At 35.6% G+C, this 25,901-nt stretch overlaps 1 protein-coding gene across 2 annotated transcripts; it reads right to left on the reverse strand.

Moving 5' to 3' along the window:
• Nucleotides 1-265: 265 nt before the first annotated feature.
• DCAF13 (DDB1 and CUL4 associated factor 13) lies at nucleotides 266-25,807 on the reverse strand. Of its 2 annotated transcripts, XR_014236525.1 has the most exons (12): nucleotides 25,630-25,795; nucleotides 23,721-23,920; nucleotides 23,039-23,146; nucleotides 19,430-19,519; nucleotides 17,698-17,853; nucleotides 13,873-13,950; nucleotides 11,900-11,982; nucleotides 8,702-8,866; nucleotides 3,710-3,845; nucleotides 3,247-3,323; nucleotides 2,284-2,447; nucleotides 266-450 (listed from the first exon to the last, which is right to left on the reverse strand). XR_014236525.1 is itself a non-coding variant. In XM_082364386.1 (11 exons), the coding sequence occupies exons 1-11, from the start codon at nucleotides 25,697-25,699 to the stop codon at nucleotides 363-365; spliced, it is 1,338 nt and encodes a 445-aa protein (XP_082220512.1). In that variant the 5' UTR covers nucleotides 25,700-25,807; the 3' UTR covers nucleotides 266-362. The 2 variants fall into 2 exon arrangements, 1 of the variants encoding a protein (XP_082220512.1); XM_082364386.1 differs by lacking the exon at nucleotides 3,247-3,323 and having other exon boundaries at nucleotides 25,630-25,807.
• Between the last annotated feature and the right edge of the window lie 94 nt (nucleotides 25,808-25,901).

Below are 25,901 nucleotides of genomic sequence, written 5' to 3' on the forward strand. Positions count from 1 at the left end.
TAAAAGGTAACAAAAGAGATGTTTGGTCTTAAATGTAAATTCAAACATAGAGTGTCTAAAATAACAAATCAAAGTGAAAGTATATCTGCAATTTCTAACAGCAAAAAATAACTTAGTTTGTAAATACTGTATTCTTTAATGCAGTAAGAAAGAAGATCAGGAATAAAATGTTGGATAGTCTTATCGACCAGGTCACATTTAAAAATAATTGTTTTGGGATAGCAAAAATGTGCAACGATTAAGCTCTACACATACAACTAAAACATTCGTTGTTATACTAGAGCCAGTACTTTTATTTGTAGAGTTCACAAATCAAAACATAACAAATACTTAGACATCAGTATTGGTAGGAATACCAAATATTATTTCACAACTGCCACTACGCGTTTCTTCTTCTCTGACACCCTCTGCACAGATCCAGGCTTGCTATGTTTGATACGATTCAGTTCCCTAGAAATAAAACAAAATACACAAAATATAAGCAAGTTTACGAGAAATCATCTTAACCAAAGAAAACTTCCTCAGAAAAATCACAAGGCATTTTCTTTCATTGGAAAACCATCTATTAAAAAAAAAAAGTTTTCACAATGAGATTATGTAAAAAGCAGCTAGAAATCAAGTTTTGTTAACTTATTTATTAGCTTCTCTTATTACCTATCAGTGTCCTTTACTAACTTTAAACACCTGCTGCAGTTGTTAAAATATTTAAAAGTGACTCAACCCCAACATCTACCCAAAGACAACAAAATAATCATTTGACTAGTCTAATTAAAAGAAAAAAGAACTCTGTCTTAGAATTTCTATAACACTTCACATGAATTCAAAGACTACAAGGAGAAGAATATTCCACAGGGGAAATGGTGGTGATGGTGGAACGTTATGCTTTAGAGCCAAAATGTTAGATTCCAAATGCTATGATGAAGCATATTAGACAAATTTTTATTTAACAAATGTTCTTGGCAGTATTTAAGCTGGAAAATACACAATACCTCTTAATTCCAGCTACGTTAGAAATTATTTTTTACAAACATTCTCCATTTATAATAGTTTTTTAGCATGAGCAGAAGCATTTTCTTATTTTGATATAAGTCACTGACATTGTTTGCCCTTTAAACATATGCTCAAAGATAGGTAATGAAAATTCTCACCATGTGAGATGACCATTGCTTCCCCCCTTTATCAGGAAAAGGAAAAAGGCCCAGAGAAGTATTCAAAAACACCTCTGACAACCCAATCAAAAAATGGGAGGAAGATCTAACTAGACATTTCTCCAAAGAGGACATACAGATGGTTAAAAAGCACATGAAAAGATGTTCAACATCACTAATTATTAGAGAAATGTAAATCAAAACTACAGTGAGATACCTCCTCACACGGTCAGAATGGCCATCATCAAAAAAATCTACAAACAATGCATGCTGGAGAGGGTGTGGAGAAAAGGAAACCCTCCTACACTGTTGGTGGGAATGCAAACTGGTATATCCACTATGGAGAACAATATGGAGGTTCCTTTACAAAACTGAAATAGAGCAATCCCACTCCTGGGCATATATCCAGAGAAAACCATAATTCGAAAAGATACACGCACCCCAATGTTCACTGCCGCACTATTTACAATAGCCAGGACACGGAAACAACCTAAATGTCCATCGACAGAGGAATGGATAAAGATGTGGTACACATATACAACGGAATATTGCTCAGCCATAAAAGAACAAAATAATGGCATTTGCAGCAACATGGATGGACCTAGAGATTCTCATACTGAGTGAAGTTTAAGTCAGAGAAAGACAAATATGATATCGCTTATATGTGGAATCTAAAAAAAGGCTACAAATGAACTTCTACAAATCAGAAATAGAGTTACAGATGTAAAAAATAAACTTATGGTTACCAGGGGGGTATGGGGGGTAGGGATAAATTGGAAGATTGGGATTGACACATACACACTACTATATAAAACAAATAACTAATAAGGACCTACTGTATAGCACAGGGAACTCTACTCAATACTCTGTAATGGCCTACATGGAAAAAGAAGCTAAAAAAGAGTGGATATATATATATATATATGTATAACAGATTCACTTTGCTGTACACCTGGAACTAACACAACATTGTAAATCAATTATACACCAATTAAAAACAAAAAAACACCTCTGATGCACAACAGCACATAAACTATTCCCTTGAAAGGCACGTTTTTTTGTTTGTTTTTGGTGAGACGCGAGGCGGGGAGTTAGAAAAGGGTACTGAGAGAGAGTCAAATGCTCCAAAACATACTTTCGTCGACGAGCTTCTTTCATGACGCGCTGTTCCTGAATCTGGCTGTAGATAGATTTTGGTAGATGTCGGTGACGAGAAATACGTTTTATGTGAGGATGATGTTGAAATTTCTCCTTTAACCTCTGGTTATAATCTGTGGCTGCTTTTTCTCGTGACGTAAGCTGAAAAAATGCATTTTGATATTTTAATGAATGGTGTGTTTATTTTGCTTCAGTACAACAAAGTTAGGAGCAATGTTTCCCCAAAAAACTAAACTTTCATGACGTGCGACCAAAATTGCTAATGTAACTATACCCTTTACAAGGTTATGTTAGTGATACCAGGTTTGCGAGCACTGAATCTCCTTTTAGGCAGCATGCCTACAATGTAGATGGATGCCACCAAGTGAAAAAGATAAGTGCCAAGGGAGCTGGGCTCTGTGGACCACTCTAGGCATAGTAAAAGCACTTAAATGAATCACTCAAAAAAATTTTTTTTCTGTAAAAATATCTTCTGAAACAGAAAAGAAAGCGTCTGATGCCATAATAACTAGCCTTCGTCTAACAACTGTTAAGGATGATATGATTTAGAGGAACATTTAATGATGAACTGAAACCTAGGCATAATGTAGTACTTAGTAATCATTAAACCTAAAATAAAACTATCTTTAATTACTACTTATCATATCTTGATTTTCCTTCCAGAGCTAAGTAGAAAATAACCCACACTTAACCTTTCCTTCTTAAACTTAATATTTCAGTTACAAATACCCTGTATGAAAACATGAGACATTTAGAAAAACATTAAGAACAAACAAAAATCAACCATAACTCACAACCCAGAGGTAGCTAGCCAATGGTAATATTTGTTATATTTTCACTGAGTCTTTTTTAAAAGTCTGAAGCTGTGTATTTTTTTTAAGTGTTTCACTGTATCCTTGATATTGAAATACCTCACAGAGACTTGCAGCCTTTGACTTACCTGATTACTATTCCTTTAACAGAAGAAATGGGCGTTCTAAGTTCTAAGCCTCTAGTCCCTACATCTTCTCTCCCCACCTCAAGGAGAATACAAAAAAACAAGAAGGCTCAAATATGATCAAACATTTTAATTAACAAAAGCCTCTGGGGGAATTCCCTGGCGGTCCAGTGGTTAGAACTCAGCGCTTTCACTACCAAGGGCCCAGGTTCAATCCCTGGTCAGGGAACTAAGACCCCAGAAGCCACGCAGCGTGGCCAACAACAAAAACAAACAAACAAACAAAAAACAAAGGCCTCTGAAGGTGCCTTTGACATGAAAAAAGTAAACCTCAATACAACCCTGTTTTGTTGCTAGCCTTTTTTATCACAACTAACGCATTTCAAATAAATTCTTTATAATATAATGATATTCAATAAATCTAGAAACTAGCTTTATGACAATGAAAGAAAATGGGGTCTCTTACCACACCCAACTTTTCAGAAGCATTAGCTTTCCATAGACGAATGTTCATTTCATCAGATCCACACATAATGTACTTGCTGTCAGAAGTCCATTTTACACAGATAACATGTTGCATTCTCTTTGTGTGATAGACTTCCCTATAGAAGAGGAATTAAGTTAAAACTCTTAGGATTTTGGTACAGATTTTCTTTAACCACTGCCTATCAAGTATCAGGATAACATTTTTGAGTCCTAAAAGAGTATAAAAGAGAAATTAAAGTTCATTTAAATGTACTTTTATGGGACCAATCTAACAAGATTCTATTCTAAGTGTTCAGGAATTAAAAATTCCTGCCCTCAGAGATTTTATAATCCAATAAGAAAAATAAGTATAAACAAACTAAGCAAAACTAGATGTCCAGAAAAGATCACAAAATAACTGAGGGCATGTAACACAAATAAAATATGTTGAAGCTGGAGTAATTTTGTAACAATAAGGTCAACCACCACACTTTTTTTGGGTTTCATTTCACTGAAAAATAAATGCAATGGCACTCTAAGAGCACATCCTGATATGTTGATCCTAATGTCTGATTTCTGTTTTGGTCAAATTGTTTAAAAAGCTCAATTAATTGAAGTGAGAGCTGATGATTTACAAATGTGAAAAGAAATGGAGGGCTACAGAAGTGATGAGTTGAGGTAAGCATCATTTAATAAATGGAGATGTCAAATGTCATACCTATTTGGAAGGCTGTGAAACATACTAAGTGAATTCACAGAAGATACTGTATTAGGAAGTGTTAAGCAGAGCATTAAAAAGCAAGTAAAAGACAAGGTCAGAAAAAATAAAAGGATGAGAGTTCTAGAGAAGTAAAGTTTCCATATCTGGATTAAGTGATTCAAAATACAGACTACTTTAGAGAAAGGAAACTCGCTCAGCAAATTCTGCACAGTAAAAGAAAACCCGTATGTGATGATGAAATCAAATAGATTTCATATCTATAAAAACATCTCTGAAGTACACTCACAAAACTAGTCTATTACACTGTTTCTAACAGATACATTTTGAGCTCTTGAATGAACATGTAGCTAGACCATAAGAAATTTATTTCTAAAAGAGAGGATGGTTAGAAAGAACATCCTATTAAAAGGAAAAGTAGATGAGACAGACTGCTTTTTCTTCTTCTCTCAATGCTCTGCTTTTACAAGACTCAATTCTTATAACCTCTACCTATTTAAGATGTCTTTTTTTCCCAAAGCAATGTATTGAATTTAAATATTAGGAAATTCGATTAGGCTTTGGTAAGCATTAAAAATAACCTATTCATGTATTAGATCAGTTCATGTATTAGACCAGACAAACCCAATGGTTAGTCACTTAACCAACGTAGAATCCTCCTTAATGGTAAACTACACAGGGTTCTTAACTTCTAGATATGTTTATGCTTGTACTTAAAATAGATACATAAAGTTCATTATAAGTTATACTATTTGGGGATAAATACATTTAAAAACTTAAATTCTTTATATACGTAGTCAAGATAAATGAATTGTTCCATGTGAATGCAACTGAATTTACTTGTTTGCTAAGTAAATACTGAACGAAATCCCAACAGAAGCTTACCTTCAAATATTCATTTACCTGTACTTTTTGAAAACCTACTCAAAATTTACTTTTAAAATACACTTTAACTACTTTAAGATCTTTCAAAGGAAAATATTTTAAAAATACATATCATTCAAAGCACTGCCTGTGTTATTTGATGTTTGTAATGATAGGAAACTAGAGCAGACCACAAAAACAAACCAGAAGCAGCTGTCAAGCAGACGAAGGTCAGAGGGAATATCATTTATAACTAAACCTAACAGGAAGTAACACATATTATATTGTGATTACAAAATCTCCAAATGACATCAGGAGACAATTCCCTGGAAACGGGGTATAAGAACTCCTTACTTCATACAGTTTTGGAATAATTTGAGCTTTTAACTAGACTTGCACTTAACTGCCCACACTGGCTGCAGAACAATTCAGCCGGAGCTCAGCTGCAGGGCTCTTGGGATCATAGGTGCCTAAACATTCCCATTTCTCATACTCTTCCTTTGTTCTTCATGTCTGCTTATGCGTCATGTTAGAAAAGTATTGTCCTACTTACTACCTTTGGAGGTCCTGGTGCCAAGAAATGATGGAGGGCCACACTGTCTTGATTCTTAATATTTTCCAGAGAGGTGAGAAGAATGGAAACTCTCAGCCTTGCCTTGGGTCTAACTGAACAATTCCCAACAAACCATTCATTTCATGATTCATTCATCATTTTCTCCAACAGTTTGGAGAATATCAAGTTAGTTGTAACAGCCATATAGGAACCAACCCCAGGAGGAGTTCCACAGCAGAGATGATGGAATGAAGATCAAAGTCACCAGAACACCCACTCAGTATGCTTCTGATTCAAATTCAAGCACTTTTTTAATCATACACATGACGATGCTATTATTTGCTAGCAATTCATGATTATACAAAAAGGTTTAGGAATTAATATGGTTTCCTCAAATTAGAGGTGAGAAAGATGCAACTATCACAAGTAAAAATACCAAGGAGTTAGACAAGCAGATTGGCTATGACCAAAAAAAGAGCTGTGTGACTCTAAAGAAGCGGCTCTGTGTGAACACAGGGCTGGGACTAGGGTGAGGCAAATGCGGTGCCTACAGTATAAACTTTAAGGAAGCATCTCTTTCAGGGTGGTGCAGATGCAGGGCTGGCACTTGCATGACCCTCAGAATGGGTAACTCCTTGAATTCTGAACCATAGGCAGCTCGCTAAGATGTACTCTAATCCTGGCCCTGCTGGAACAGAAAGACGGTGGGTCAGGAGGATATGTCTTTTTTTTTTAACATCTTTATTGGAGTATAATTGCTTTACAATGGTGTGTTAGTTTTACTGGGCATATACCCTGAGAAAACCGTAATTCAAAAAGAGTCATGTACCACAATGTTCATTGCAGCACTATTTACAATAGCCAGGACATGGAGGCAACCTAAGTGTCCATCGACAGATGAATGGATAAAGAAGATGTGGCATATATACACAATGGAATATTACTCAGCCGTAAAAAGGAGGATATGTCTTTGAAAATGAACATCAGTTTTTCAGAAAGTTCAGACACCTTCAGCACTGTAGAAGCTAGGCTAGTTATCATTAAAAGTAATGATCAAAATTCTCATCATTGCACTAAAATGGTGAGATTTCTATACCCTGTTATAGTTACAACACCAAACTGAATGTTCTCTAGGTTTGCTTTTTTTTTAAGTGAAGGAAGGGACCCAGAAAAATTCTCTGCTAATCAATCTTTATGTAGCTGGGGAAACTGCTTCACCAGCTCCACACTGTTGTCCTCTAGAACAGATCATCACCTCCCACCCTCAGTATACAGGTTCTCTGTTCTTTCTTTTCCCTGATTCTGCTTTTCTCCTTTCCTTTTCTATGACTTCCAATCATTCCCCTTTGTCTTTCACCACGTCCATCTTCTCCTACACTAAAGCAAGACTAGGTCACCCAAGCAAGTATATATGTATATGCATGCATGTATTGTGTATGTATGTGTGTGTGTGTGTGTATATATATATATATATACACATATACATGTATATATATATTATCTTAGAGAGAATATTTATATTTTTTTTTTACATTTTAATGTTACTATTACTGCTGTGTTAAAATAGAAGTGGTGATATCTTCAAGTGTGAGCAACACCACCATAATCCTTTAACTATCATTTTTTATGGGAAAATTTCTTCTAGTTTGCTTGGATTTGCTTTGAATATGCATGAAAGTGCTCTGTAAATCATAGCAACTATACAAGGGGCTGTATCCTACATAGGAGTTAAGTTTTAAAGTTGGCCTATAAAGCAAAAGATCAAATTCAGTCAAAATTATCCTTGAAAACCTTAAAATGCCACAGTTTACTGTAAACTACCTCAATACAATAACATATGACATAATAATAATATGGATGTATAAATATATACTACATTCAGTAACTTATAATATGTAGTAGAGGGCCAAGCTGTACAAAACAACACACCTCTTAAACACTAGAATTACATTCAATGTGCTTATACAATGACACACAAACAGAGCACACGACAGCTGAGCATTCAGATCTCCCACCTCCTGATTATTCCAGGGCGTATACCTACTAGAGTGGGATGGAGGAAAAATGGTCCTGACAATTTAAACTGTTATTTTTCTCTTTTTTATTTTTGCCTCAGTGTGTAGGAGCTGAATTTAAATAAGTAAGAAATAACAAATGTAAGGTATTATTGTTATTAACTGCTCTTAAACTGTATTAGGGAAAACCTTATCTAAGTTCTTCGTTATCAAATTAAAAAAAATTTTAAGTTTACTATATTTTAGGGCAGTGAAAATACTATGATAGTATCATGATGGACATATGTCATTATACATTTATTCAAACCCATAAAATATATAATACCAAGAGTGAACCCTAGGTAAACTATGGATTTGGGGTGATTATGATGTAGGCTCATCTTACATTCTGGTGAGGTAACAAAAGTACCACCCCATAAGGAATGTTGATAATGGGATAGGCTCTGCATGTGTAGGGGCTGGGAATATATGAAAAATCTCTCTACCTTCCTCTCAATTTTGTTGTAAACCTAAAACTCCTCTAAAAAAATAAAGTCTTTATTTAAAAAAATTACTATAAAACACTTAAAAATAATTCTAAAATAAAAGGTTTTGCTCTAAGGCAAACACTAAGATTTCATATAAACAAATTATATAAAGATAATATCCTGTTCAATGAAGAAACTGCCCAGTAGGCTGATGTTTTACCCATAGATGATGCAGTGGAAGTTGGTACCCGAAGTCACAACACCTGGGTGTGAGCTCCATCATATACACACAAGCAAATAACCTTTCAAAAAAGATAAATGATCAAGACAAGGAAAAAAATCAAACAAAAACAAATGTTTATCGGTAGTAACATACCTGCTTCTACTTTTGTCCACAGGAAAGATTCGAATAGACTTATCAAAACTAGCAGACACAAAGTCTTTCCCAGTGGGAGAGTAATCCACATCAAGCACCGCAGATACGTGATCCATATGTACCATTACAGGAGTGTCCAGTGCACGCATATCAAAAGTATATAAGCTGTAAAAGAATTTTTAATTATTTGATACAAATTTCTATTAAAAAAAGCATATGTAGTACTAAGAGACACTAGTGAAAATAAGACTGTTGGCTAAATAATGCACATCTAAATAAATAGCTCAATTCTTTACACAGCAGGTAAGGGATAGGGAAAAATATCAACAGTTTTTATTATTCCTTAAGATTACACTTACACACTTTCAACCTTATAAACATAAATCTCATTGTAGAAAATGTGCAAACTTCAAAAGAGTACGAAGAGTACAAAACTTACCTTGAATTCCACCACCCAGAGAAAGTCAGTTAGCACAGTGTAATTATTTCTAATCTTTTCACCATACTATTTAATTATGTACCTTTTAATAAAATTAAGATAATACTGTATAAAGCTCTATATCCTGATATTTCATGTAGCATATTATGAACATTTATCCATTAAATAATCTGAGAATATTTTTAATGTTTTCATATGTAAATATGAGTTAAAGTAATTATTTGTTTAAATAAATCTATTTATTAATAAAGTTTCCAACATTTTACTATAAATAATTCTTAAATGAAATTTTAATTTTTGATATTTAAGTTTTAATTGAATGGGACAGATTCAATTAGATCTGAATAGATTCCTATAAGTAGAAAAGACATGAGCATTTTTAAGTCTTTTGAGTTGACAAATCATTTCCAACGAAGTTGTAGTAATTTATACTCCATCAGTGATATATAAGAGTGAGCACAGCTTTTCAAAGGGTATACTAAAATTAGAAAACTATACTTTGCGCACAATTGGCAAAAACAATGACTTCATGATTTTCGAGGTTTAAAAATTCTTAATCAACAGCTAAAAAAACAGTGCTTCAAATGAGCCAACATGGATGATGGACAGTAGTAATATAGCATTACTGTGACCAAGCTCCCAACATCAAAATACTTCCAGATGCAAAGATTAAGTTTGAGGAGAAACAAGATATCCACATAATTTCAAAGTATCTCCCCAAAGACATGCATTAATTACAAAAGGAAAAAATAGTAACTTTATAGTGGAGAAAACTGGCAGACAGTACGTTAATAAGTGATCAAGGTTAACATCACCAGTAATATAATAAGATACACTGACATAATGTACCCCTGATTTGATGCACCAAGAAGGGCATATCAATTTTGTGGTATTCTTGCCAAAGATGCATAATCTCAATGAAATAATGAGAAAACACCAGTTAAGCCCAAATTAAGGGCAGTCTACAATATAATTGACAAGAAAGTCCTTCTCAAAAGTACTAAGGTCATGAAAGAAAAGGGAAGACTGAGAAAGTCACAGAGTGAGCAGGCTAAGGAGACATGGCAATCAAATGCAATGTGGGATCCTGGACTGGATCCTAGAACTGTAAAAGAACATTAGTGGGAAGACTGGTGATGGGATAAAGTCTGTAGTTTATAGTAGTATACCAATGTTAATTTCTTGGTTTTGCTAATTGAACTATGGGGATGTAAGGCATTAACATTTGGGGAAATTGGCTGACAGGTACTATTTGTGTAACTTTTCAGTAAGCCTAAAATTATTTCAAAACAAAAATCAAAAAAAAAAAAGACCTAACACTTCAAAAAGAATATTTTTAAATGCGATTATTATGAAAAGTCATTGATGCTAATGATACAAATTTCCAAATACCATGAAATTCTCATCAAGAGACAAGTCATTGTTCTCTTTCATAATCTTCAAACATACCACAGGATTGTCAGCCAAGGTCATACTGATCTTTGAGGTTAAATTTCTGAGTTGACAACTGCTTTACAGTCCCTATCTAAGGCAGTGGTTCTCAACCAGGTTTGTTTTGTTTTAGAAAATTTTGATTTTTAGTAAATTCTGTTTTAATTTCTACATGAGAAAAAGGCTAAAAGGGCTTCAATTAATGTGGTTTGGTATTGCTAGTTAATGAGAGTCCAACTGAGCTTCTTTTTAGTACAGGAAAGTCATAAGAGATGTTTTTAGTTGGTACCACTAAAACATCATGTAATAAATCCTATTTCTGAGCTAATTTATGCTTTCATAAATAAGAGTAGTGGAAAGAACAAAGAACTTAAATACAGACGATCTAAAGTTCAATCTAATGACAAACTTCCACCTTCCCCAAAAAACATGTATTAAGAATCCATCATATGCATAGCACTACAATAAATGCTTGGATAAAAAAAGATGAATAAGACACTCTTTCCTCATCAGGAGATTGAACTCCCTACATCAATAGCCTCATCTGTAAAAAGGGAATAACATACATGTCCTATCCACCTTACAGGAATACTGCAAAGATAAAATAAGTTAGCTGATGACAAATGCTTCAACAAGTTTTAAAGCAGTATATAAGAAACCATAAAATTCCATCTAGGTCAAGAACATAAGGCTTCTATGTCACCTTTACATGAAGTCACAGAATAATATATCTGCAAATATTAAGGTAAAGGTTGAAACTTTATTTTTCCTTTTGTCTTACTGAAGTAATAGTGGTAGCTGATAACATGACCACATGAGTATCAACTACCTGAAGAACTACACACTTTGTAGGCAGATATTTTTAGTTTCTTAAAACATGTATGATTCAGCCATTATTTATATGGTCTATGTCAGGGATCAGCTAATTTTTTCTGTAAAGGGCCAAATAATAAACAATTTTGGCTTTGTGGGTCATATGGTCTCTGTTGCAACTACTCAACTCAGGCATTATAGCACAAAAGCAGCCATATTCCATACAGAAATAAATGTGGCTATACTCCAATAAAACTTTACAGAAACAGGCAGCAGACAGGATTTGGTCCACAGATCACAGTTTATCGTCACTGGTCTGTATCATTTTGAAAACTGAGAATACTTTTTAAGAAGCACTTCTCTAATTTGGGAAATATTTTTTTTTTAGCAAAACAAACAGCAATATTCTAGAGTATATGAAGGAATACTACCTAGGAAAACACATTTCATTAGTAAGACATACAACTGAGTTATTTCTGATAGAAATTAAGTAAGTTTTAAAGAGGGAAACTTACTTGTAATCTTCATTTGCTGCAGTAAAAATGAAAGCTTCCATAGGGTTCCAGCAAATTGTATTTGTTCTCATATCTAATATGACCTAAGAAAAGAAGCATACACTAACCCATTACTATGAAATTAAGTCCCTCTAAAATGGATAAATTCCTACTTCATTTCCTTTCCTTCTTTTCTCATTGATTTAAGCAAGTACTTTAGTAAACACCTATTATGTGCACAGTACTTGGCTCAATGCAATAGGAAAAGAAAATCAATAATTGTTTCCTGAACACAAAGGCAGAGTGCTAAATACTGAAAAATATAAAAATGCTTAATAAATGGTCCCTTGACCTCAAAAAGCTTATAGTTTAGTCAGGAAAATGAGATACACATAAGAAGAGTTAAAATATAAACAGTGAAGCAGCAAATAATCAAGTATCAAATCAGGGGCAAAATTAATGGTGAGCTTAGGGTTAAAGTGGAGAAGAAAGGTTTCAAAAGATAAGCATGATTTGAGCTGATCTGTGAAGGTCCAGTAATATTATAGTGTTTCTCAACAGGAACATTTTGGGCAGGATAATCTTTTGTTGTGTGTGACTGTCCACCGGAGGATATTTAGCCTCTCGGGAGCCGGCCCAATAATGCGAGTAACAGTCTCTTAAATGTCCCTCCCACACTTCCAAAAATATACTTGGTGGGGTGGTACAACCCCTGAATGAGAACAGCTACATTAAGGAGAGAAAAGATAGAAGAAACATTGATAGTCTAGTAGGTAGAACAGAGAAATAACAGAAAATAGCATGTCTGCATCCATCAACGTGACATACATGTAACAAACCCTTACTGACTAAAGCAAATAAATAAATGGAATACAATTTGGGACCAGATTTTGGAGGCCCTTGAGAGCTACAGTTCTTTTCTTCAACCTAAAAGTAATGAAGCACTATTATTAACAACTGAGAATGGAGGGGTGAAGGAGGTAGAAATTACTATTATTAAACTAGTACTTCATGTTAGCATTCTGCTAAATGCTTAAGTATCTTGTTTTATTCTTACCATTGGGCTGCAAGGTAGCTATTAATACCACCATTTCACAGGAGAAACACAGGTTAAGTTACCTGCTTAAAGTCTAACACCAAAGTTCATGCAGGATCTTCCCTCCATATCACATGAATGAGTGAAATGATTGGAGTGGTACTATACTTTGGAAAGATTATCCTATTTATCTAGTTCAAACTTCAAAGAATATACTCTACTCCTAATATTTCTGAATTTATTACCTGTTAGGAACAACAAAAATATTAAAAGCATTTCTGTTACGTGTGGACTATGACATCGGACTCGTGGCACATGAACAAGGTCTAGCTCTTCTTGCACTCTCTCAGTTCTAGCACCTGAAATCAACTTTATACCTTTTTACTTATAATGGCACTCCCCTCTTTACCAACAATATTTCTCTCCCTCTCTAGAAACAGCTTAAGGTTGTATTAACTTTGATATCTAAGTCCTGGAATGACTGCTTTAGAACTGTTGGGAAATCTGACACCTTGAACAGGATAGAGCTTGTCTAAATAAAACATCAAACCCCTTGGCATGTAACTAAACAAATAAAGGTAGTTATGTGAATTAGTTATAAAACCTTCTGGAATAAAATACCATGTGTGTCATATGATAATCACAGGGCCTGACGTAACGGGATGCAATACTTTTTTAACAACTTCCAATTCAGTAAGTACAAACTAGATGCCTAAAATCTGCTGGCATTATGGAAGACACAAAGACTAGGATACAGTACCTCATGGAAATTTAAGGGTCTCTAACAAGCAACAGGAAATTGAGAGAATGCCATTATGATCATTTTGGGTTCTAAGGACACCTCTATTAAAGAGTTTTTTTTAATTCTGAAAAAACATTTGCTCCATATTTTCAGTCACTCCACTTACAGGGGGATGCATTAACAACTGTATAAAGCAGAAGACAAATTGAAACTCACCTTTTTCAGAGGAGTAGCTTGCCTCATATCATATAGTACTATATTCCTGTCAGAAGCACAACTTCCCAAGAGAAATGTCTAAAAATAAGTATAACAATCATCAGTTAAAAGCTAGGCTTGGCAGCAAACCATGTCCATTCAGTGAACAAATGATTTAATTACCCTCAATGTTTATGTTTAAGATACAAAGTTATAACATTAAAGTCCACTTTCAGAGGGTACAATGAATCACTCATAATCTCAGCAACCTAAGCCAAGTATTTTCACTGTTAAATCCCCACTTTAGATGCCTGTGATGATACTGTACAGATAATTCTGCATTCTATTTTAAAACAACATATTTTATTTATCCATTCTTCAACTTAGACTTGTTTCCTGTTCTTCAGTATTATAAATAACACTTCAAAAAACATTTGCATACATTTAGCTCGTCTTTTTCTAAGGGTAAGATTTTAGTAGTGGCGTTACTCAATCAAAAAGTATGAACAATTTTATGGCTTTTGATATTTAGGAGTAATTGTTTTCCAAAGAGTTGTACCAATATACATTACAATGTGGAAATATATTAATTTTACTGCAACTGGGCAGCAATAGGTAGTGCCATTTAAAAATAATATCTGTATGGCAATATTTCCTATATACTGTCATCCTTTGGCATCTGTGGGGGACTGGTTTCAGGACCACCCACGGATACCAAAATCCACAGATGCACGAGTCCCTTGCCCTCTGTAACCACAGACACAGAACCCGCAGATATGGAGGGCCTACTATATAAATTATTGCTTTATTAGCAGTTAAACATTTCCTGTTTATTAACTCTCTGTATAAACTAGGCATGTCCTTTGTCCAACTGTTCCAAGATGTTTAAAATATTTATTTGTAAGTCAGTTATAAATGTGCTAAGTGCTTACATAATCCTTGGCATTAAGTGAAAATAAGCCGTCTACCTACCAGTGGAGTCCCAAATCCCACCCTCTGCAGTACCATTCCTCCTCACCCATGGTTCCTGATACAACTCTTGGCTTCTGCCTCTATTATTCCTACTGCAAGCGTTAAGAGGAACTAGAAGAGTTATTTACTAAGCAGCTGTATGGCCTGCTAGCTCCTACTACATGGGTGTATATAGTTCAAATAAAACTCATAAAGCCAATGCTACCATCACGATCTCTTCTCAGTTCTTTCCAAAACCCTCCTTCTTAAACCACTTCTCTGAGCCTTTCCCCTAGTTAGTGACTCCTCTCAACCTTTCTTAGTTTCTCATTATGTCACTCCAAAGCCTGACCAGGTTCTGTTTCTAAAAGTAAAGACTTTAATTTGAACAAAGCAAAAAATTCTACCTAGACGGAAAGCTGACTTTCATACTGTAAAATGTAGCGCTGCTCAGCATAAACTTTTGGCTTTATGAGAATTCTAGGCTTCAATATTTTAACAGAAAATTAATTATTAATGATTAGGAGACAAATACACTCCATTTGTTCATAGCAACATGCCCTTTCCATTAAGTTTAATACAGGGTAAGAGACATGCACACCATTTGCTTTTACCACTAAGTCAGTTTGTAGGTTAATAAAACACGCATTCACCCACAGCTGAACAAATAGAGTTTTTATACAGGAAAATTTGAAAAACATGGTTGCTAGGTCATCACTATTAATTAATTATGATTTTAGAATTGGCCATCAGCTCTTCTCACACAGGTGTTCACCAAAATAGAGAAACAAAAGATCTCGTTTACCCTTTAGAGAACTAGGAATCAGTATCTGTCTGTTCCTCCTGTTTATTTTTTTTTTAAATAGCAGTAACACCACCATCTTAAATTTGGGTAGCACCTTTTAAAAATATTCACATATATTATCACACTTTACGCTTACAACAAACCTATGAAGTACAGTGGAAGATATAATTAATCTCATTTTAAAAATAAACAAATACAGAGAAAAATTGTGACTTGTATAAGGTCAATGCAAAGGCATCCTGGCAGGAAATACAGTTCCAGCCTAGGTCCACCACAAGTAAGACATAAAATGTTCCCACAAGTTGCTTGTGTTTGTAACCTGCTTCTGCCTAGTGTCACCTTGGGCTGGCTCTGCAAAGCTGGCTTGCCCCTTCATGCCATATCTCACTTCTACAACCAAGGGGAACACAGGGAAGGTAGATAGAGGATGGAGTGAGGAAGATATAGTAGGGACAGATACCCTGTACCAGCGAGCAGCAAACATTTTCTGTAAAGGGCCAGAAAGGAAGTATTTTAGGCTTTGTGGGCCATATGGTTTCTGCAGTGCTTACTCTACTTTGTAGTGCAAATGCTGTTACAAACAATAAATGAGCAAAAGGGCACGGCACTGCTGTGTTACAGTTACACTTTTTTTTTTTTAACAAAAACAGGCAGTGGGCTCACAGACCATAGCTTGGCAACCCCTGCTCTAGACCTGCAGCCTCTCCCAGAAGTGTATATGCAGGTGTGTGCTGGAGGCAGGAGGGCATCCTCTGACTGACTTCTCAGCAGCACCTCAAAGCCAAGTTCACATCACACTGCAGCACCTCAGTCTTAATACGCTGCTACTCTGACTTAACCTTTTTCCTCCTTTTATTAGTTAGGGTCTCTAAGAGTGTAAAACTTGCAGATCAGGATTTTCTCTGATACCATCTAACAAGATAATCTCCTGATAATTTCTAAAATCAGCTTACACATGCAGTGATTTCCTTTTCTTTCTGCAGGAAAAGCCATCTCTACTGAGTCTTCTGGAAAATGAGTTCATCAATTGTTATGTATTCAGGAAAAGCTCAGGGAAAAGTCTGGAGTCCAGGGGATAGCTTAGCCTTCAGGGAAGCCTCCTTTCCCAAATTTGGACCTGAATAAACAATAAGTAGGAACTTCCCTGGTGGCGCAGTGGTTAATCTGCCTGCCAATGCAGGGGACAAGGGTTTGAGCCCTGGTCCGGAAAGATCCCACATGCCACGGAGCAACTAAGCCCATGTGCCACAGCTACTGAGCCTGCGTTCTAGAACCCGCAAGCCACAACTACTGAGCCCACGTGCCACAACTACTGAAGCCCGTGCGCCTAGAGCCCGTGCTCCGCAACAAGAGAAGCCACCACAATGAGAAGCCCGCACACCGCAACGAAGAGTAGCCCCTGCTCGCCGCAACTAGAGAAAGCCCGCACGCAGCGACAAAGGAGAAAGCCCGCATGCAGCGACAAAGACCCAATGCAGCCAAAAATAAAATAAATAAATTTATAAAGAAAAAAGTAGGCTAATCTCTAACTCTTCCCTTAGACCTGGAAGAAATTAGGAATCACAGTTCAGACTTTTGAGCAAAGAAAAATATAACTAATTATCATGTAGTACAAAAATAACCATGCATATTATTTTGAAGCACTGGTGCCCCTGCCACGTACAAATAATTAAAGAAAACAATGCTCAACACTCCTTCTTCTGACCTCCAAGAGAGTTAAGAAAAATTAACATTTTCCTAAAGGTACAAAGATGTTAATCTGTGGAACATCGAGTGTTGAAGGCACAAATAAAACTGGAGTTTCACAGGACAGTACGTGCTTGGATTCTACCCCCACGAGCACATGCACACACCCACCTCTTAACAGTGCTGAACACTAGTATCTGGGACTGTAACTGCAGGCAAACATGTCGAGACCTGACCAAAGGTATCAGAACTCAGATATAATCTGGAAAATGGACCAAATGCTAGAACACCATGAAAATTCAGAAAATTCTTGTATCATACATTCAAAAGTTTCCTAAACAGAGCTGAAATTACTAGATAATAAGAAAACAACAAGCAGAACATATTTCAAAAAGGAACATTACCTCAATTGGGTTAAATTTAACACTGCTTATACTGTCAAATCCCCAAGTCATTGAACATATAGGACTGCTTCTTTGTTCATCCCAAATGTCTACTTGCTGTCCACATGTGGCAAAAACAGCTTCTTTCCAGTGATGATCAATTCCTGTATATACTGTCTTTTAAAGAAAAGATGTTGTTACAGATGAGTCTTTTCATTAGTACTTCAAATCTACAGAATATTTTAAATATATTTCTCTACACTCTCATTTGTTTAAGAAAATCCCTGTTCATAAAGAAGTTTCTGTGAAGCCCTCACTGAAAGGAGAAAACTCTACCATAAGAAGTGATGTTTCTTATCACACATTCTGGGAATAAAGAAAAAAGTTAACATGGGATGTATTTAATTAAGTTTGAATACATATCACTGAAGTAATTTTTAAATCATCATTGGGTATTGAAGGATCTTGGAACCAACTAATGAAACACAAAGGTAATTTCTAAAAACCTTAATTCCACATTAAACATATGAAGTACTGATTCCCAGGACAGAAACACAGATACAGACAACTGATTAAAATTTATGGGAAGCAATAAAATTGGTGAGCATGGATGCTAAGACTGTTAAAAGCAATAAAATCTCATAAATTTGGTATTATTTACTTAAAAATATGCGACTCATCTATTCAGGAGCAGCTTAAAGTCTACCTTTGTACTGTATGGCAAAAAATGTTTGCAAAGCAAATTAAAGGCAACTATTTAGCCAATACTTTAAGCTTTTAAGAACTCTTATCAGCATCCGCAGATTTAGAATTATTTTCTATTCATGAAGGCAAGTCCTACAAACTTTTCCATAATAAGAATTAACCCCCAATACCACAGAGAAGGGGTAACACTAAATGTTTCAAAAATCTTTGGAACTCCTAGAGAAAAGACATTTTACAAGAATGAAACCAATTTTGTTATACAAATTACTAATTTTTTACCATCTGCAAATTATTTCCATTTCATACTAATATCCCACCTCCATGTCCCTTCAAGAACACTTAGATCGACCATTAGAACACAGGAAGGCCCTGATCATGGGCTGGACCCCTCATTTAAAGAAAGAACATTTAGAACTTTGAAACCTGAAAAGCAGAACCTAAATATATACTAAATATAATACTGAAATGACAAAGAGATTTTAAAGATGTGATATTTAAAGATTAATTCTAATTTTATAATTTCACTTAGTATCAAAACATAAGCATTAAAAAACATGGGTAGGTCAAATTATCTGAATTATTAAGCTATAACTAAACTATATCATCTGATTTGCAGAATGTTAAGAAATGTAAGTAAGATTTATACAAAAACCACGCTATTACATTTATTCATTTCCTAAAGAATTCTTTCAAGTAAGAAATTCTGAGCTTTGTGAAAGATCCATGATGATATAAATCAGAAGCTGAAGCATTTTTTTCTGACCTTACAGATTTCCTCCCATGTTCTTGCTATAGGAAATGTTTCACTGCATCCTCTAGCTAAAAACAGAAACTGAACCCTACTGTAATGAACACCGAAGAACTGTTCAAATTCTTGAACTGCAAAGGACATTCATTGCATTAAATGTTGCTTAGAATAGGCCAATTATTGCAGCCTAAAGTCTCTGATTTCTTATTTATATTTTTTTTGAAATTAAAACTATGAAATAACTGTAGGTAAAAGAGAAGAATTCTAATAGCCCAAGTATGGGTCAATTTATTTTTGTACCTTTCCTAATATTGTATGCAATGGTTCCTCCTCTTCTCCAAAGCTTGGTCCATCCATTTTCCACTGCTTCACAGTTTTGTCATCACCAACCTAGAAATATTTATGATGATGATGATAATGAACAAGTTATAAACTGTAAACTTGCCAACACATACATCAAATTATAAACCTCTCAGTTTAAAAAATAACACATACCATATTCTTCCAGTACTGTATTTACTGATGCATTTATGTCCCACCTTGTTATAGTAAAGATTTGTGACAAACACATGAAGTACATAAAATTTAAAACAGCATGAGCAGAGCAAAAGAAGAGCAGGGTAGAAACAAAGTTAGGTCATAAACATGGCAAAAACTGCATTATTGTAATAAAGATGACTTCTCAAATTAGGGAGAAAAATGAATCACAATAAAATGGTATTGTGAGATCAGATCAGTCATTTAAGAAGTATGAACCAATCTGACATCTTATATAAAAATAAAATTCCAGGTAATTTTAAATGTAAAAAATGCAACAAAACCCATAAAAAATACTAGAGAGAAGGCATTTTTAAATCTTGGCATGGGTAAAGTCCTTCTTTGCATGACACAAAATTCCAGAAACTATTAAGTCAGAGGTTGTCAAACTGTGAAGTGTAGACTTCTGAAGGACCCTGAGAATTTTTCAGGGGTCCAGGAGGTTGAGACTATTTTCATGTTAGTAAAGGCATTGCTTGTCTTTTCACTAAGCTGACAGTTGCACAGATGTTGAAAGAAATGGTGGGTAGAACTGTTGGCGCCTTAGCCCAAATGAAAGCAAGGCAACAAACTATGGTAATTTAGACTTTGGTATGTGGCAGACATGTTCAAGATATTAGGTAAACATCGATTTTACTAATTTTTTTTGGAAATGTTTCCTCAGGCAAGGGAAACAAATGGGACTCCATCAAACTTAAAAAACTTTTGCACAGCAAAGAAAACTATCAACAAAATGAAAAGGCAGATGATATTTGCAAAAGATATATCCAATAATGGGTTAATATCCAAAGTATACAAAGAACTCATACAACTCAGTATCAAAACAACAACTCAAATAAAAAATGGGCAGAGGCTCTGTATAGACATTTTTTCAAAGAAGACAAACAGATGGCAAATTAGGCACAGGAAAAGATGCTCAACATTACTAACCATCAGGCAAATGCAAATCAAAACCACAATCAGATATCACCTTACACCTGTCAGAATGGTTATTATCAAAGCCAACAAATAACAAGTGTTGGTGAGGATGCAGAGAAAAGGAAACCTTTGTGCACTGCTGGTGAGGATGGAAATTGGTGCAGCCACTATGGAAAACAGCATGGAGATTCCTCAAAAAATTAAAAATAGAACTACCATATGACCCAGCAGTTCAACTCCTAGGTATTTATTGGAAGATAACAAAAACACTAATTAGAAAAGATATAAGCACCCCTATGCTCAATGCAGCATTATTAACAATAGCCAAGACAGGGAAGCAACCTAAGTGCCCATCAACAGATGAACGGATAAAGAAAATGTGTTATATATATACAATGGAATATAACTCAGCCATAAAAAAAGAATGAAATCTTGTGATTTGCAAGAACATCGATGGACCTAGAGGGTATAAGGCTAAGTGAAATAAGTCAGACAAAGATAAACACTTATATGTGAAATCTAAAAAACAAATGAACAAACATAACAAAATAGAAACAGAATTATCAATATAGAGAACAAAAAGATGGATGCCAGAGGGGAGAGGGGTGGGGGAATGAGAGAAATAGGTGAGAGAGATTAAGAGGTATGAACTTCCAGTTGCAAAGTAAGTGTACAGTGTATATAGTCAATAACTATGGGTATCTATATATGGTGACATCATAACTAGACTTATTGTGGTGATCATTTTGAAATGCATAGAAATATTGAATCACTATGTTGTACACCAAGAACTAACATAGTGTTGTAGGTCAATTATACTTCAAAAACAAAAAAACAAACTTATAGAAAAAGAGATGAGATTTGTGGTTACCATAGGTGGAAGGGGGAACTGGATGAAGGCAGTGAAAGGTACAAACTTATTTATAAGATAAATATTAGAGATGTAATGTACAACATGATAAATATAATTAACATGGGTGTATGTTATATATGAAAGTTGTTGAGACTAAATCCTAAGAGTTCTCATCACAAGAAAAAAAATCTTTTTTCTATTTCTTTAATTTTGTATCTATATGAGATGATGGAGGTTCCCTAAACTTACTGTGATAATCATTTCATGATGCATGTAAGTCACATCATCATTGCTGTACACCTTAAACTTACACTGTACTATATGTCAATTATACCTCCATAAAACTGTTTCTAATCCCCAAAATAAAAATGTTTCTAAACCTAACAACTTTCAACTGTTTTCACTCCCCAGGATTGACTATTATTGCTTATGCAGACTATTAAAACAGCCTCCAAACTGATCACTTACTGCTGTCAAAATCTCAAAGCTCAGCTTAGATTCTGTCATTCCCCTATTAAAAAGCTTTCAATGAACTTGAACAGGTATTTGTACATGATAGCATTATTCACAAAAGCCAAAAGTTGGAAATAACCCAAACGTCCATTGATGGATGAACGGATAAACAAAATGTGGTATATACATATAATGGAATATTATTCAGCCTTAAAAAGGAAAGAAATTCTGATACATGCTACAACATGGATGAGCCTTGAGGACTTTATACTAAGTGAAATAAATGAGACACACAGGGACACACAGAGACACAAAGTACAACAGTAATTACCAGGAGCTCGGGGGTGGGAGGTAGGGGTGGGAGATGTGGAGTTAGTGTTTAATGGGTACAGAGTTTCAGTCTGGGAAGGTGATAGTGGTGATGGTGTACAATGATATGAATGTACTTAATGCCACTGAAATGTACACTTAAAAATGGTTAGAATGGTAAATTTTATGTTATGTATATTTTATCATACTCACACAAAAATCCTTCAATGACGTATTACTAACAGACAAAGGAGTACAAATTACTCATCTTGTTTTGTTTTCTTTTTTTAAAGTGGCTTGCTTTTTTTTTTTTTGGCTGCCTTGGGTCCTCGTTGCTGTGCACAGGCTTTCTCTAGGTGTGGCGGGCGGGGGCTACTCTTGGTGCACGGGCTTCTCATTGTGGTGGCTTCTCTTGTTGCAGAGCATGGGCTCCAGAGCGCAAGCTCAGTAGTTGTGGCACACAGGTTTAGCTGCTCCGCGGCATGTGGGATCGTCCCAGACCAGGGATCAAACCCGTGTCCCCTGCATTGGCAGGCGGATTCTTAACCACTGCGCCACCAGGGAAGCCCCTACTCATCTTGTTTTAATCTCACTTCTGAGTGTCCTATAGAATATTATTTCAGTAATATGTTAAGTAATTATGTATAAAAAGATTAAAAAGTATGGAAAAGGCTGGATTACATAAAGAAAACCAGGACTTTTCCAAGTTTTAATAAGTTATTTTGCATTGTGAAACTCTGAAAGGGCCTTGGACCATGTAAATGAACTCAGAAAATATTCAATTACATCAGTCTTAAACATGTTGAAAAGAGTTAATGATTTAACTGCATTATACTTACAGTAAAAAAGGAAGTCCCACAAAAGCGAGTACATATTCCTCGTACAAAACCTTCATGTGCTTGTATCATATGAATACATTTTCGTTTAGTTAAGTTCCAAATTCTAACCTATGAAAAAGCATACTAGGAAATTTCAGTGAATCATAAAAAAAAAACGTTCAGGCACAAGAGTACATTCCAAGAAAAATAAATTCAACACTGAAAAGGCTGTAAACCACTCTACCAGACAGCTAAAAACAAAATCCTCTAGATTAAAATAATGCAATGTCTATGGATAAAAATATCAACAAGCAGAAAACTGAATCTGTTAAATACTCTGTTGATTCTAGTTTAAAGTGTTTCAAAGTTTTCTTTCTTTGCCAGAGTGGGGAAATTAAGTGTTGAATTGTTAATAACATCCTCTGTGAAAAAAAACTCAGTTAAATATCTGTACTGTAAACATGCCTTATTACTTACTGTCAAATAGCCTTAAGTTACTATATTTTAAATATCTTAGGTTTTGATAAGAAACTACTGAAATTACCAATTCAAATAGAATTTACTCTTGAGAATTAAAAGAAAACAGAACACAGAAAAATAAAATCAAACCAGTTAAAACCCACAGTAACGCACAACTAAAGGAAGAACATTTGTAATAAAACTATTTTTAGTTTAAAATATCAACGTTTAGAGTGACACTTGCCTCTCCATCACATGCCCCAGAAAGGACAGTAGCCAGACTCTTCGGATGTTTTGCCAAGCAACTGACTCCGTCTCGGTGACCATCCAGGGAAGCAAGGAACGGTTTCGCAAAAACCCGTTCCAGTTTGGTGGCATTTAAAGCTCTTACATATTCTCGTGGGACCTCAAAAGGATGTAAGGTAGGATCATAGTTTCTTGGAACTGAAATAAGAATGATTCCTCTTAATAAAATAATTCACATTTAATATTTCCTGTGGTCTTCCTAAGCTAACCATTCAATTTGTTACTCAAAAAACCTTTATCAGGGACACTGTGCCTAGCACTGTGGAGAATACAAAAGTTGAAGACCCTCTGTCCAAAACCTTGCCGAAATTACCAGAAAATCATGGAAGTGTCTTCCTTATTTTATGTTTCACAGAGCTCCAATACTTCAATCTTCCCATTTTGTTATCTATTAACACTTCCATTCAGAAACTATAAAGAAATAGGAAGATATTATAAGAAATAAGACCCTTAATAACAAGATCAGGTAACTAATAACTTCCTAACCTCAAGATTCTGTGACCAGCCAGTCATTCACTCATTCCTTCATTCAGACATTAATAATGCAACTACTAGGTACCAGGTGCTGTCTAAATACAGGATATAGAACCAAATACAATTGTACCACTCTCTGCAAGCTCAGTCTGATGGGAAAGACTGATAGTCACAATAATAACGAGGCAATGTAATAAAAGCTCTGATATTAGTATAAAAATATGTGACAGAAGCATAGAAGGAGAGTGCTTAAGTGTGTACAGGATGGGGGGAAATGTGCAGGGGGTAAGTCTGGAAAGACTATTGTTCAGAGAAAGCTTCCCAGAGCTAGGAAAGAAACTGGGTAAGGGCTTGTGACACAGGATGCCTCACAGAGAATAACTGAAATGCACTCAGACTGGCAAGAGTAAATGTAAGCTAGTTGTGGGAAAAGTAATCACTGGTGAAACTGAAGAGGAAGATGGGACCAAGTTCAAGGAGTAGGGATGATGTCAAGTCCAAATGACACAACCTAATTTGCATTTTAGAAGCATTACCGTTTTGTTATTTAACCTGTAAACATTTTGTGAGCAGAGACCATATATTTACTTAGCATTGCTCATAATATATATAATCTCCACGACTCAATGATAGTGAAATATTGTTCCAGCCTCACCTTCTACGGCTTACCCCTTACTCAAACTCCGAAGACATGGCCCTTTTCTTATACCTTAAGTTTATTCCTGCCTTAAGGCATTGCACCTGTTATTCTCTTCGCTTAGAATAGTCTGTTCATACATGGATGGTCCCTTGTCATTTAGGTATCACAAGTTATAATTCATAAGCAGTCAGCATGTTAATGGGGGAACAAGACACCCAGTAACAGAAAAATAAAGCTCATTAATTTCACTTTAGCCATTCCCACATCAAACTTCTCCACAAGTTTTTAAGAGAGAACTGATGGCTTAACGTTTCACCTTTATCTCTTCCCACATCCAGAAGGACGTAATTTTAAGTAGTAAATTAGCCAAAAGTTAGAGCAACGGGAAAGGTTTAAAGAAGTCTGCTCAATTGTTAAATCCTTCAATCCACGAGTTTGGCTCACTCAAGTTCCACTTTTCAGCAGGAACCTGAGAACAATCAGGGGGCAGCAGCTGTTAAGGGGGAGGTGGAATCATTTCCCCATATAACTTTCCCTCTTACCACTAGAGAAAGTTATTAGAAAAAGGACTTGAAGACAAGGGTTCTGCTACCCAGTATCAGAACGGCTTTATGCCCTGGCGAAAGGGAACAGGAAAAGAACGAGAGTGGAACACCAGGCTCCCCTCCAGCTTTATTCGGTGGAAGCCGAGGCCAGATCCAAGCCTGGCGGACTCCCGACTAATTTGTCTCACCTCTCTGTAAGTCCAGTTTGGTTTCGCGGACATAGCTGTCCGGGTTCCGGCTCAGCATCTTCACCTTCATCTTGCTCCTAGTTCTTCCCGACTCCACGAGCCTTCCCCTTCAGGTTCCTGTTGCCGCCGCCACCTCCTCCTCCACCAACACACACCACTTCCGCTTCTTCTAGACTACTTCCTGTCACGTGACTTCCGCGGAGCGGAAACCGGGCTACGCTGGGCCCTGCGGTGCTCCGTAGTTTTGCGGACAAAGGTTGGCCGAGGGCGGT

Source organism: Balaenoptera borealis (assembly GCF_965194805.1).
Source record: "Balaenoptera borealis genome assembly, chromosome: 17".
Lineage (NCBI taxonomy): Eukaryota > Metazoa > Chordata > Mammalia > Artiodactyla > Balaenopteridae > Balaenoptera > Balaenoptera borealis.

What these genes read in the sequence shown, in the direction of transcription:
- DCAF13 (XM_082364386.1), bottom strand. Translation starts at nt 25,699, where the DNA reads ATGAAGGTGAAGATGCTGAGCCGGAACCCGGACAGCTATGTCCGCGAA. An exon ending in CTGGGGCATGTGATGGAGAG is followed by an intron (nt 23,147 to 23,720) that starts GCAAGTGTCACT and finishes GCTTTTTCATAG; the next exon opens with GTTAGAATTTGGAACTTAAC. An exon ending in GTGGGACTTCCTTTTTTACT is followed by an intron (nt 19,520 to 23,038) that starts GTAAGTATAATG and finishes AAATATTTCTAG; the next exon opens with GTTGGTGATGACAAAACTGT.